The sequence below is a fragment of the Argiope bruennichi genome, chromosome 9 (genome assembly GCF_947563725.1).
Source record: "Argiope bruennichi chromosome 9, qqArgBrue1.1, whole genome shotgun sequence".
NCBI classification, from domain to species: domain Eukaryota; kingdom Metazoa; phylum Arthropoda; class Arachnida; order Araneae; family Araneidae; genus Argiope; species Argiope bruennichi.
The window spans coordinates 80,091,764-80,105,767 of NC_079159.1; the positions used below are offsets into that span (position 1 = coordinate 80,091,764).

A 14,004-nucleotide genomic window follows, 5' to 3' on the forward strand; every position below is an offset into this window, starting at 1 on the left:
AATTGATGAAATAAATGTTACTAACCTTAAGGTGTTAGTTTTATGTAACAGCAATAGCTATAGTAAAAATAGAAGATTTTAAAAAAATTTTAAAACATTAAAAACTGGCAAGTTTTGCCACATTCTAAACATTTTGAGCTTCATAAGGGACCATAAAATTGATACCAATCAATATTTTTTCTCATCTCATTTTTCAACAGTTTGGCTTTTTTTCGCGATAGGACTGAATGAAAAAATTCTTTTGGAACCGGAAACGGAGCTGAAAGATTGATGATTGATTTTATGGGGAAAAAATTATCAGCTCTTAAAAAGGAAATCCTTGCTTGTTAGTAAATGACAGTCAGCAAATTGCATCCGTTTTGATTACTCTAATAAACCTCAGTCATTACGCACGTTCATTACGTAAAAAATTTTCAGAGAAACAAAATGCTGCTCTACATTTTTCTTCTTCTGGGAGCATGGAAAGGTAACTTCTTTTGTATTATTTTTATTTTTAATCAAGTGAATTCAATGACTAGTTAACTTGAGAGTCGTATTAAGCATTTATTTATTGGATAAACTGAAAACTATTTAAATGATAATGATATCTTCATAATATAACTATTATTTGATGATATTTAAAAAAAAGAAAAATGTAAAAATATTAAAGATTTTTAAATTATTCCTTTAATTAATTATTAAGTTATTTTAATAAAGTTGTTTTCTCTTTCCTGGGTTTATTATGAACCAAAACTGAGTTAATGATGCACAAATAAATTTGAAAAATTAATGGTAAAAAAATTCGGTGAACAAAAGGTTAAGTTCATTGCATATTAATAAAGACGAAGGCGTTTTAAATGTTAACGATTTTCAAGTCAGATCATTGGATCTACAGTTGTCAAATATATTTTGGAGGATGGGATGTGTATCTTAGAGCAAAATTTTGAAATGTTTATTAGAATTTAATTATTTTAAAGGGAACTGAGATTTTAATTCCATTTTAAAATATAAAATATTTTTTTTAATGATACCTATTTAGTTACCTTGCAATTTCTTTTGAATTATGGCATTTTTTAATAAAATGTTTTTGCCTGATTTTCAACAACGGATTTCATTGTTGCAATGAAATTAAAACCCATTCCTTCATTTTATCAAATATTTAATTTGTGGTTTTCTCCATAAGAGTAAATAAAAAGCTAAAGAATATGAAAGAAAGTAAAGAATATAAAGAATTATGTTTATCATCAACTCAATATATAAGAATAATAAGAAAATAAAGTCATATATGAAATAAATCGCTTAATCATTGCTGCATATTCATTCTTAGAATGTGTAACAAAAATCTAATTTTTTTAAATGCAGCACATGTTATGAAAAATCAATTTGAGAAATTTAAATTATCTTTTTCTTAAAATATTGCTGAGAAGACAACGGAAAAATTCTACATTTAGAAGACAGATTATGTTTATATCAGAATAGTTTACATTAAAAATAAGAAAGTGAAGTTACAACATTGCGAAAGGTAGAAAATAGACGAAATTTTTAATAGAACTATGATGTCATGGGAGGTGACTCTATTAAGAATGTTCATATATTCAATGAATAGAGCAGGTGTAAGGATTAAATATATGTAACAATTTGCCCTTAAAATATTTTTGAGATAATTATGAATATTAATTTATACATACTGTTCTTTCTCGGATTCTAAAACCTTCCGCCTTTTTGCGCATGCGTCAGGATGCGTTTATTTAGTAAAAATACGGATGAGAGGAAAGAGGATATGTTTACATTTAACAATAAAGTGATCTTGGATTATACGCAGACTTAGGAGATAAAGACTATCTGAATAAGATTCTATTTTACAATAAAATACTTCAGAGCAATTTTTTAAATTAATTTTGGGTGATCTAAATATTAAATTTTGAGGAATAAATGGAAGATTTCTGTTTTTCAAACTTCTGTTTACGAGTTAAATTTATAAAATAATAATTTTTAAAAATAAAAACACGTTTTGTTTGCTATTGAATTTTTAGATAACATTTTGACATTTACAATGGCAGATAATCTCAAATTTAATGATATTGTATAAAATACTTTTCGGTCCGACTTCGAAAGTTTTCCACCACTTGAACTAGCCATATAAGCAATTAACATGCAATTTTGAGTTACAATAAAATAATATCAGAAACGACACGACACTCACATACAGATAAAGGGGAAAACAAAACAAAACAAACAACAACAACAAAACCCGAAAAAGCATCTAATAGAGCGGAAATCAAGTTCAAAGATTGAACTCCCTGGAAAGGCGCTCATACTTCCGCATCTCACCCCTTAGCGATGTAAAAACGTCGAAAAGTGGCAGTCTTTGGATACTTAAACGAACAGTAAGAGATTTGATTGAAACTAAGTAGAACTAATATATTCGATGAACCAACTGGTTGCCAAAGGCGGCTAGTGAGGAATAAGAAAGTGAAATTTACAGCATCGCGAGAATTGAAAAATGCAAATGCCCTCAGTTTTATATCACCCTGTGATGTTGAGGGATTTTATTCCATTAAGAAGGTTCAATTGCGCAATAGATAAAATACTGTAAGACTATTATAGTAATACGGCTGTAATAAATATAAATTTTTTTGAATAATCACTTTTCTTCAGGGAATCACGAATATCAAATTTATGCATAAGACATTTTATAGAAATTAAAGACAAAAAAAAAATCTTCTCAGCAGACCTGCTGGTAGCCAAAGACGGCTAGTTTTTGTTGAATAACAAACAATTCTTTCTCATGTGTTTGTGTAAAATTTAACTTTCATGTTTCAATCAAGCAGAATTTCTTATGACTCAGGAACATTGGGAAACGATGACATATGCCAGGAACCTCGATATCGAGCTTGCCCTGTACCACAGCCGTGGAGATTCCCGGAAACCAAGCCTGACCTTGATAGATTATGCATGTGAGTATCTCAATTTATCGATTCGCCTTTTATTTTTACTTTCTCGCATATGAAGTGTGCAAAAATAAAGTATTGTAATTGCCAAAATATTTGAACGCAAGGCTCTTATGAATTTCTGTTTCAAACCTCATTGAGATTGAAAAACGCATTTTTAAAATTATATCTCTATCTATTTATGAGTATGATATTTCGAAGACGCTTTGAGACAGACGGAATGTGTAGATTTCTATTAAATTTTGAACAGAATCCATTGACCGAAAGTTTGTTGTCTCAGTGCAAGTGAACACTATAATTACAAAACATAGACTAGATATATGAAATTTGGTATATAGTTTTAGTATCTTAAGTATATATTTCTATAAAATTTTTAAAAATCAAATATATTAAGGAGTTGATCAATGGTCTGTACGTTCGCATGCACGTAAACGCGATAACTGAAAAGCGCAGGGACTTAGATGAATAAAATATGGCATGTGATCTTGTTATTGAACTTGCCATATTTTGTTATATTTTGGTTCGAATGGCTATATCATATTTTAGTTTGTGTCATATTTTATACTTTGTCATATTTCAATTTGAATCGGTTTAACAAAGGTGTCCAAAATGCTTTCTTCATTATGATCTAAAACACAAAACTCTTATATGAGAAACTCTGAAAATGAAAATTTAAACAATCGTATGTGCACAGCTCTTGCGAATATCCATTATTTCTTAAAAGAAGCGGTGGGAGAGAATGCATAACTTCATTTGGGAGTAAGGGGGAAAATTTAGGGGATATGTCAACACCCCCTTGATTGAAGCTCTAGATAATATACAGAGTTTTCAGTCTAATCACAGAAGAATTAAATTCACACACACACACACACACACACACACACACACACACACACACACACACACACACACACACACACACACACACACACACACACACACACACACACACACACACACACACACACACACACACACACACACACACACACACACACACACACACACACACACTTCGAATAATTGTTTGAGTCAATAAACATGTTGATAAGAATGTTATAAAAATAATTTTTCATACAACTCCTGCTTCTTTAATCCAAAATAAACAAAATATTCTTTGCTAAACTGACATTTTAAACAAGAAAAACGATTCACAGTTCTGCGATTAAAGTTGACCGAGATAACAACCTTCGCATTTTTTAGACTATTCTAATGGTCGATCGAGCAAGAACCGCCACTTAGAACTTAACGTTTCTTCGATGTAACTGCTAATTGGTCTAAAACAATTGGCTTTGGAGTGGAAAGTGAATTTTTGATGTATCATGGCAATATCTTGAATGTATATGCATCTTTCCGAAATTTGAAAAAATATGATATGGGCTTAAGTTATCGGATTGTCGTTTTCGATAAAATTATCGATTTTTTTAAAAAATTAATTTTGTGGTCTTTTTTATATTCTTTATAAAACTGTCTTAGTTTTTTTACTGTGTACGAATTACAAATGAAAATGCAGCTGTTTTATTACCGAATTAGCATTAGTTTGTGTTAAATAAAAAATTTAAATGCATTTTCTGATAAACGATATTTTTGAAGAAAACTCCCGGCCATAACACTGATTTCACAAAAAATTATTTAAATATTGATATGAAATCTTTTTGAAATTGTTCTCTGAAGCTTATTTTTATGTTTTACCTTAAAAAAAACTAAGGTCAATATTGAACATAAATGACATTTTTAAACATTTAAATGTAAATAAAAAGTATTTTTAATGAAAAATTACCAGTTTAGTAATTTTGTTTAACTATATTTAAAAATTATTTTGTATAAACAAGTGATATTTTCAGAGTATAACATAGATAAATGTCATAAAAATGTACTCCTGCAAGAGTTTTTATATATTGAGGCTGTAAGTTTGTCTAATTCAATCTGTTTTGTCCACAGAAGAGTGCAGCGTTTTTATGAAGTATATTTTCTTGAACTAGTCGCCTTTGGCGGACATCATGTTCCCCCAGGTTATTGACTTTTTAGACAGTAAAACAATAATATGAAATGCGCTTTTTTTCTACAAAAAAATCCAGCGTGTTATTTGATCCGATTAAAAGATATGAAATTGATTGAATCAGTCTACTACAAATTATCGGGGTGCAATAATTTGTAGGGAAATTTTTTTGTGGGGTGCATTTAAAATTGTTTATAAAATAAAAGTTGAAGTGAAGATCCTACGGCGAAAGTAATTTGTAAAAAAATACATTTTTTTTAGAACTCAATTTCAATTCAGGCAAAACATGCGAATGAATGATTTGAAGGTTGATTTCGAAGTTCATCATAATTTTTGATTGATATTGAAACAAAAGTAGATATTTTAAGGAAATTGAATTAAAGAAAAAGAAAATATATGGAAATAAAAATGCAATTATTAAAAAGGTAACATTTTAAATTTTAAGATAACACAAAAACCATTTTTATGATATAATGAATTAAAATATGAAAATCAGTTTCCATAAACAAATACAGCAATTATCCATTTGCAGAAAGTTAAGCCTAATTTAGCTCTCACTTAAACAATGTTTTTAACGTCTTTCGCATAAGGAGTTCTCAGCTCATATTCGAGAATTTCTAATAATAATTTAAAGCTCATTAATGACTTAAGAGCACTCGTAAAATGGTTCAGTGAAGCAGCTTGAAGTGTTTGTATATAGCTTTATTTACATTTGACTGTTGCCATTCGGCAATAAGTAATACCACATATTTTAGTACCACATATTTTAGCGTCATATGTCATTATTATTATTATGAGGACCAGAAGATGTATATGGATTTATAATTTCTATTTCTTTTAGTGGCGTATTTATAGATGTAAAACAATATAATTTAATTTTTTCAATATTTCAGACCATTATTTGAATGAAATTATAAGCGTTTCTCTAACAATTTTGAAATTAGCTATTTGGTCAAGATTAGAGTGGACACGCTAGAAAATTTTTATATAGATATTGATTAATAAATTTTAAGAATTTTAAAAAATTCCAATGATACATTTATACTCCAGCAATGATGATTGGAATGAAGTTAAGTGATCAATAACCAAATACAAATATTCATATTTTAAGATAAAAATATATTTACATAACCTTGCAATACCAGCAGGAGACTATATTTATTCGTTTGCATTGCATTTTCCACAATATGAAGAACTTTGTATTTAGCAATGACTTCTTATCATTAACTTATTAAATACAAAATTTAATATAGAATTATAAATTTGATGTCAAGACAGTGAGACCTATTTTAGTTTTATAGTTTGTTGAAATGTTGGATTATTGCAAACAAATGACTCAACTGACAGGCAACGAATTATTTTATGAATTAAGAGCATCCCCTCTGGGTATTTTGACAAATCTTTGAAATATGAAAACACCTACAAATCTGTGTAAAACTTATTGAAAGCTACTTTCTCATGAAATCATTTCTATTATTTCAATATCAACATGAAAAGGAGACATCTCTCTCGTTATAAAATTTGAAAAACAATGAGTTTAATTGTTTTATTTTACTTTATGTACTTAAGTTGTTCAAATATATTTCAGAGGATACCTACAAACTACTGATTGCATGATAGATCATTTAAACAAATGTAACCCTGAAGAGGATTCATGGCGAAGGTATTTCCTAAACATGAAAAACGTTTCAGAAGATGCATGTGACAAGGATTCACAACTTCATTTGCGTAAGATATTACATTTTTCATTTATTTGAATTAAATATACATACGACAATTTACATTCTTGAATTTTGAAGGTATACAATTGATTAAGCTATTTCATACAACTTTTTTAAATATTGTAATATGCATTTTAACAATAAAAGAAAGCTTGTTTCATTATCAAATCAAACAATACCTGAATTAAAAAGTGCATTGAACTACAAATGTTATTAATTAAGATTAATTTTTTACGATTTATATATCTGATAGTTAGTAAATGAATAGCGAATTTAACGTTTTCTATTAAAAAATTTGGGTAATGTTTCATAAATTCTCTAATAATTTATTTATGCAAGAGCAGAATTCATAAAATTAAAATGAATCCAAAAACTTTGTTAGCATCACTGTCCAATCGATGTAGAATTTGTGCGTATAATCTCAGAATTCCGGATATTTTTGGATTGTGAAATTAAACAAACTTTCTTTTATAGTTATAAGTGCATATTCCAATATTTAAGAAAACTAAGCAAAAATACCGAATCAATTTAGGAATGGCATATGCCGTATTTGTCTTATATATATTGTTATGAATATTACTGTATGGATGTATGATGAATGTAATCCAATAAACTGGATAATAGGAAATGATGCTTTATTCCAAAAATTTTCGAACAAAAAGAAAAAAAAAACCCCTATTTCTATCCTTTATAAAACTGAATATATTTTTTTTAAAGATTCAAGTTTAAAGGATGGGAACTCTTTTTTTACCTATAAAGCTTCTCTTAGCATTTATTAAACAACAAATGAAATACTGTATATTGCAATGATGCGATCTTACTGAGTCTTTATAGTATTGTACTGAAATTGTAACATTACCCGATATATCTTGCGTTGAAATTAAGAAAGGAAAAACATGTTACAATTCACTCATGTATAATTATAATTATTTACTACCAGGCATATTATTTCAAATAATTACAGAATTCAATTTAAATTTCATTGTATTAAAACAATTTAATAACGCTTTCTGCTAATAGAACTCTGTATTTAATATGCAAAAAACTGGAAAGAAATACTTAGATTTCATTAAAAAAATTATACCTTAATATGCGTGTTATTTTCTAAAAAAATGCATCTAAATATTGCTACAGAAAATAAAATCATCATCGAAATTTTAAATTCATTATCTAAATTTTTGTGAAAAAAAGGGAGCAAAAAGTAATTTTTAAAAATTAATTTCTGATTAGTTCCTAACAGCTTATGACTGAGTCTTTACAGTAAAAGACGAATTCAGCATATTTTTTATATGGTCAAAATTCAAAGACATTCCGCCAAGCCTTTCTATAGAAAATAATAATAATAAAAAAAAAATGTGTAAATCTGAAAGCATTCATATATTTTTGATCACATGATGTTTGTTGCCAACTTACAATGAGGGCTCCAATCCTACTAATCTTTATATATTCGGGTCTAATAGTGGAATTAAGAATTCTTTTGTCCTAAGACCTAAGATTAACAATTGCTTGGTTATTATTAATTAAAAATAAACATCTTAAAGAATTTAATATAAGAATTCAAAAATTGCACGATGTAAATGTATTTTGCCTTTTCTTATATACATATAAAACCAATAAAGAAAACAGAGCCACAAGCAAGAGTCTAGTAAGCAATCTAACATTTTGTCAGACTTGTCCTCCTAACTAATCCTAATACTTGTAAACAAATAAACAAGGCAGAATCACAGATCAGATAGTTAGAACAGATCACAGATAGTTAGCAATATATTTGTCAGACTTGTCCTCCTAACTAGTCCTACTACTTGTAAACAAATAAACAAAGCAGAATCACAGATCAGATAGTTAGAACAGATCACAGATAGTTAGCAATATATTTGTCAGACTTGTCCTCCTAACTAGTCCTAATACTTGTAAACAAATAAACAAAGCAGAATCACAGATCAGATAGTTAGAACAGATCACAGATAGTTAGCAATATATTTGTCAGACTTGTCCTCCTAACTAGTCCTACTACTTGTAAACAAATAAACAAAGCAGAATCACAGATCAGATAGTTAGAACAGATCACAGATAGTTAGCAATATATTTGTCAGACTTGTCCTCCTAACTAGTCCTAATACTTGTAAACAAATAAACAAAGCAGAATCACAGATCAGATAGTTAGAACAGATCACAGATAGTTAGCAATATATTTGTCAGACTTGTCCTCCTAACTAGTCCTAATACTTGTAAACAAATAAACAAAGCAGAATCACAGATCAGATAGTTAGAACAGATCACAGATAGTTAGCAATATATTTGTCAGACTTGTCCTCCTAACTAGTCCTACTACTTGTAAACAAATAAACAAAGCAGAATCACAGATCAGATAGTTAGAACAGATCACAGATAGTTAGCAATATATTTGTCAGACTTGTCCTCCTAACTAGTCCTAATACTTGTAAACAAATAAACAAGGCAGAATCACAGATCAGATAGTTAGAACAGATCACAGATAGTTAGCAATATATTTGTCAGACTTGTCCTCCTAACTAATCCTAATACTTGTAAACAAATAAACAAGGCAGAATCACAGATCAGATAGTTAGAACAGATCACAGATAGTTAGCAATATATTTGTCAGACTTGTCCTCCTAACTAGTCCTACTACTTGTAAACAAATAAACAAAGCAGAATCACAGATTAGTAGCAATATATTTGTCAGACTTGTCCTCTTAACTAATCCTACTACTTGTAAACAAATAAACAAGGCAGAACCACAGATCAGTAGCTAGTTAGCAATCTATTTGTCACTCTTGTCCTTCTAATCAACCTAATCTTACTGTTTGTAGGTGTATAAATTTTGCCTCCCTGAAAAACTGACAATTTCCTATTTCACATTTGATATTTATTTAATGAAATGTGATACTACACTCTTAAGGCTAATATCATTGGAATTACTTCCTATAAATATCATTAATTTGTATTTGATTGGCACTTTTTAATATATTAAATTTGTCCCTTAAGCATAAAAGAACAATATTGGATTTGTCATAGTTCAATGCGCAGTGGACACTGGAAAGAGATGGATCGTTCCTCTTCAGAAACAAATAGATGACAGTAAATACATATTTACATCACAATTTATATGCTACATCTCAATCTTTAATCTGTATTGATATTATATATTATAGAAGAATGTGTGTGTGTTGTGTGTGTTGTGTGAGTGAGTGAGTGAGTGAGTGAGTGAGTGAGTGAGTGAGTGAGTGAGTGAGTGAGTGAGTGAGTGAGTGAGTGAGTGAGTGAGTGAGTGAGTGAGTGAGTGAGTGAGTGAGTGAGTGAGTGAGTGAGTGAGTGAGTGAGTGAGTGAGTGAGTGAGTGAGTGAGTGAGTGAGTGAGTGAGTGAGTGAGTGAGTGAGTGAGTGAGTGAGTGAGTGAGTGAGTGAGTGAGTGAGTGAGTGAGTGAGTGAGTGAGTGAGTGAGTGAGTGAGTGAGTGAGTGAGTGAGTGAGTGAGTGAGTGAGTGAGTGAGTGAGTGAGTGAGTGAGTGAGTGAGTGAGTGAGTGAGTGAGTGAGTGAGTGAGTGAGTGAGTGAGTGAGTGAGTGAGTGAGTGAGTGAGTGAGTGAGTGAGTGAGTGAGTGAGTGAGTGAGTGAGTGAGTGAGTGAGTGAGTGAGTGAGTGAGTGAGTGAGTGAGTGAGTGAGTGAGTGAGTGAGTGAGTGAGTGAGTGAGTGAGTGAGTGAGTGAGTGAGTGAGTGAGTGAGTGAGTGAGTGAGTGAGTGAGTGAGTGAGTGAGTGAGTGAGTGAGTGAGTGAGTGAGTGAGTGAGTGAGTGAGTGAGTGAGTGAGTGAGTGAGTGAGTGAGTGAGTGAGTGAGTGAGTGAGTGAGTGAGTGAGTGAGTGAGTGAGTGAGTGAGTGAGTGAGTGAGTGAGTGAGTGAGTGAGTGAGTGAGTGAGTGAGTGAGTGAGTGAGTGAGTGAGTGAGTGAGTGAGTGAGTGAGTGAGTGAGTGAGTGAATTGCTTGTCCAGAAGACTGATCATTTATTTAGAATTACCAAATTTGGTACAAATGAACTCTGCAGAGTAGAAATATGGAGAGAATTTTTTGAGATTTATATTAATTGAAAATTAAGTTAGATATTGATACATTTTTTCATTAATGTCTGAAAGTATTATTCAAAAAATATGACTTTAATATCATCTTTAAATAATAAAAATATTATCATTTTAATTTAATTTTTCTTGAAATTTGACGATTTTCTCTTAAAAGTTGATGTTCTAAAATTTTGATTGAGATAATGTTGCAATGAAATCGTTTTCAGTGTTTTGCTTGATATTTAAGCGGATGAATTTCTTCCACTGATAAAATTTGCGGATGAACAATTTTGCTTATTTTTTGCTCAGTTTTTATGATGAATAGAAAAGTGGAATATCTAGAAACATGATTTGACAATAGAAATTGGATTAGTTCTACCGTAATAATTTTAATAATGATATCGCGGAACTTGATTCCATTGGGAGGGTTTAGGTGTGCACAATAAGCAAAATAAGTGTAAGGCTGTTAAAACAATACCACTTTATGATTATCAGAATTCTATATTGAAATTTACTTTGTTGAGGAATCAGAAATTTAATTGAAATACAACATTAACATTATTTCCGGTGAACTAGTTAATCGCCAAAAACGACTAGTCATATTTTTGACTGACAATCAATCTTTTTTTTTTAAATAGGTATTGTTCAAAACCTTGACTGTTTTAATGAAGTAGTTGAAAAAGACTCCAGAACATGCAGAGTAATTGTTGATGAGAGGAGAAAAAAGATGTTTAAATATGTTAAACAAACAGAGGCAGAAAAAGGCAATAACGATGAACTTAGATCATCATTTCAGTGTTTGTAAGTATGCTGCATCTTTTCCATTCCCTTTTACTTTCTTGTACATGTAGTATAGAAAGAGTATAGTAATTGTCAGAAAAATTCGAACTTGATACTTTGACGAATCTTTACGCTTTAGAACTTTCTGAGTTCAAAAAACACATTTTTGGAGAATGCCCATACGCCTGTCTGTGACAAAGATATTAAAAAAAACGCTTTGAGCTAGATGGTTGAAATTTGGAATGCGGTTTTTAAACCGAAATTGCAGATTTATATTAAATTTTTGAGTAAAATCTGTTCAGAGAAAGTCCGTGATTTTGACTGATTGAATGTAACTTAACACTAACTGCAAAACGAATAGAGCTGTATAGATAAGATTCGGTATACAAATTTAACATCTATAGCACAGACAGCTATCAAAGTTTGGGTCAAAACCATAAAAATTTTGACTGTCTGTCGATCTTTACTTTCTGTACATGTAAACGCGATAATTCAAAAACGCAATGTTTTAAATATATTAAATTTGCTACGAGATTTTGTCACTAAAGTGTAGATTTGTATCGACTTTCTGTTTCAATCGGTGGTAAAAATGTTTCTAAAGCACGAATTCGATTTCCGGATGTTATTGACCGCATGTCAGAGATAAATCGCCAGAACATTCGTGAAGGATTCAATAAAAAACCCTAAATTCATGACAAAGGTTAATATTTCGTAACATTATATTGATTTTATCCTTAAGATGGATCCAGCACTAAAACCACAAGGTCGATGCCAGTATTTAGCTATAATTGATGCTACATTACCGCAACAATTTGGCAGCATCGAGAGCTTAGCGACAACTGAGGTGCAATGGAATGACTTGGCTCCTTGTGCTTTCTTGGAATCACGGCTCTAAAACTTAAGGAAATAGTTGGCTACTATTTTCATTACGCTGTCGCCAATATTTGGGAGAACTGATTTGGGTGAACTGGCTATTTACTTCATTATTTAACCATTTGATCTCTTTGAAATTGTAAAGGCTGATTATGCTATATTTGTTTTTATTAAGTGATCATTAATATCATTCATTAAGATTATTTTTATTCTTTCAGGGTGATATCCCTTAAGAATATATGCTATGCATCCAAATCTAATGAGAGATGCGGATCTGATGCAAGAGACATTGTTCTTGAAGTAAATAGAAGAGCAGGATTTCCTTTACACTGTTCAGCTGAAAGTATAACAGAGTTGTTGCTTCTTATAGAATTGGAACCTGAAGAAGAAGCTTTATTAAATCAAATAATAGACAGAGAATAAATGTTTTCCATTTACCTACTTTCATCCTATATTCTATTTCAATCTATGTATATTGACACTTTTTTTGTATCAATAGAGACGATCCTTATATTTTTGCGTTAAAACATTTTATTTTTTTGTTTTAGCAGAAACGAAAGATCAAAGGTAATTATTATCGATAGAATCGTATATCAACATTATTGTATTAGAAAAAAAGTACCCAAGTCTTTTATCGATTAAGCTTAGTTTAAAACAAAACATTAGTAATACTTTTTTAGTATTATAAGAATATATTTTAATATTATTGTGCAAATGGTGTAGCCTTTAGATAAAGGCATTTTAGAGTAACTGAGGACTAGTAAAGATATTATTAGCATTTATTTTCTCTGCGATGATTGTAACGTTTTATGTCAATAGTTTAGTTATGTTAACGTCCCGTTTTAAAGCAACACTAGGACTATTTTGGGACGTACCTAATCATTTTGAACTGCGTTCAGATGACGTGAACGGCACCTGAGTTGGCATCCCCTCCCAAAACTTCAAAAAACATTAGTGGGTGGACATTTGGCTCCGTCGCAATTAAAGTGCACCAGATCCTCTTACACGACGGTTCTTCGGGGAATCTGGTCTCGAGTCTGAAACCCTCTGGTTCCGAAGCTGAGATGTTACCACCAGACCACCGAGGCTCAATTTAGGAGATAGCTTATGTTACTATAAAGTTAATTATTTAAATGTTAAAATGGTGCAAAAATCAATTGCAGTTATTGCAGAAAAACATTAAGTTTAATAATTTTTTATGAATTAAAATTTTCAAGAAACATCTAAGAACCCATTCTAGGCTTTTAAAATAAGTATGTGCTAAATTTGTTAATTAGTTCCAAATATCTGTTTTATAGAGCGTAACACTCTATGGGTAATTGATTTTTTACAGCAGCTAATTTATTGAAAGTAGCCAATTTAAAGATATTGTCATGTTTCAAAAGCACGTATTTTGAAAGAGCAAATGAAAAATTCCTATAATATGAATGAATTATAATATTCATTAGAATATTTGAGATTAAACAGCATTTTACAAGCACTGAAACATTAGAGAAATGCAAAATCCAATTGTAACCGAAATATTCAATTGGTAATATTGCAAACAATGTTCTAGCAAAGATAAACTACATTTACCAAAAAAAATGTCTAACAAAGTCTCGAACGAGGATCCAATAGACACTGTTAGTG

At 30.4% G+C, this 14,004-nt stretch overlaps 1 protein-coding gene across 1 annotated transcript; it reads left to right on the plus strand.

Annotated features, from left to right (window-relative positions):
• The first annotated feature begins 361 nt into the window (after nucleotides 1–361).
• Nucleotides 362–12,882, plus strand: LOC129984820 (uncharacterized). Its single transcript, XM_056094780.1, has 5 exons — nucleotides 362–466; nucleotides 2,828–2,936; nucleotides 6,518–6,657; nucleotides 11,361–11,523; nucleotides 12,594–12,882. Exons 1-5 carry the CDS (start codon nucleotides 427–429, stop codon nucleotides 12,796–12,798), a joined length of 657 nt encoding a protein of 218 aa, XP_055950755.1. The 5' UTR covers nucleotides 362–426; the 3' UTR covers nucleotides 12,799–12,882.
• The last annotated feature ends 1,122 nt before the right edge of the window (nucleotides 12,883–14,004 follow it).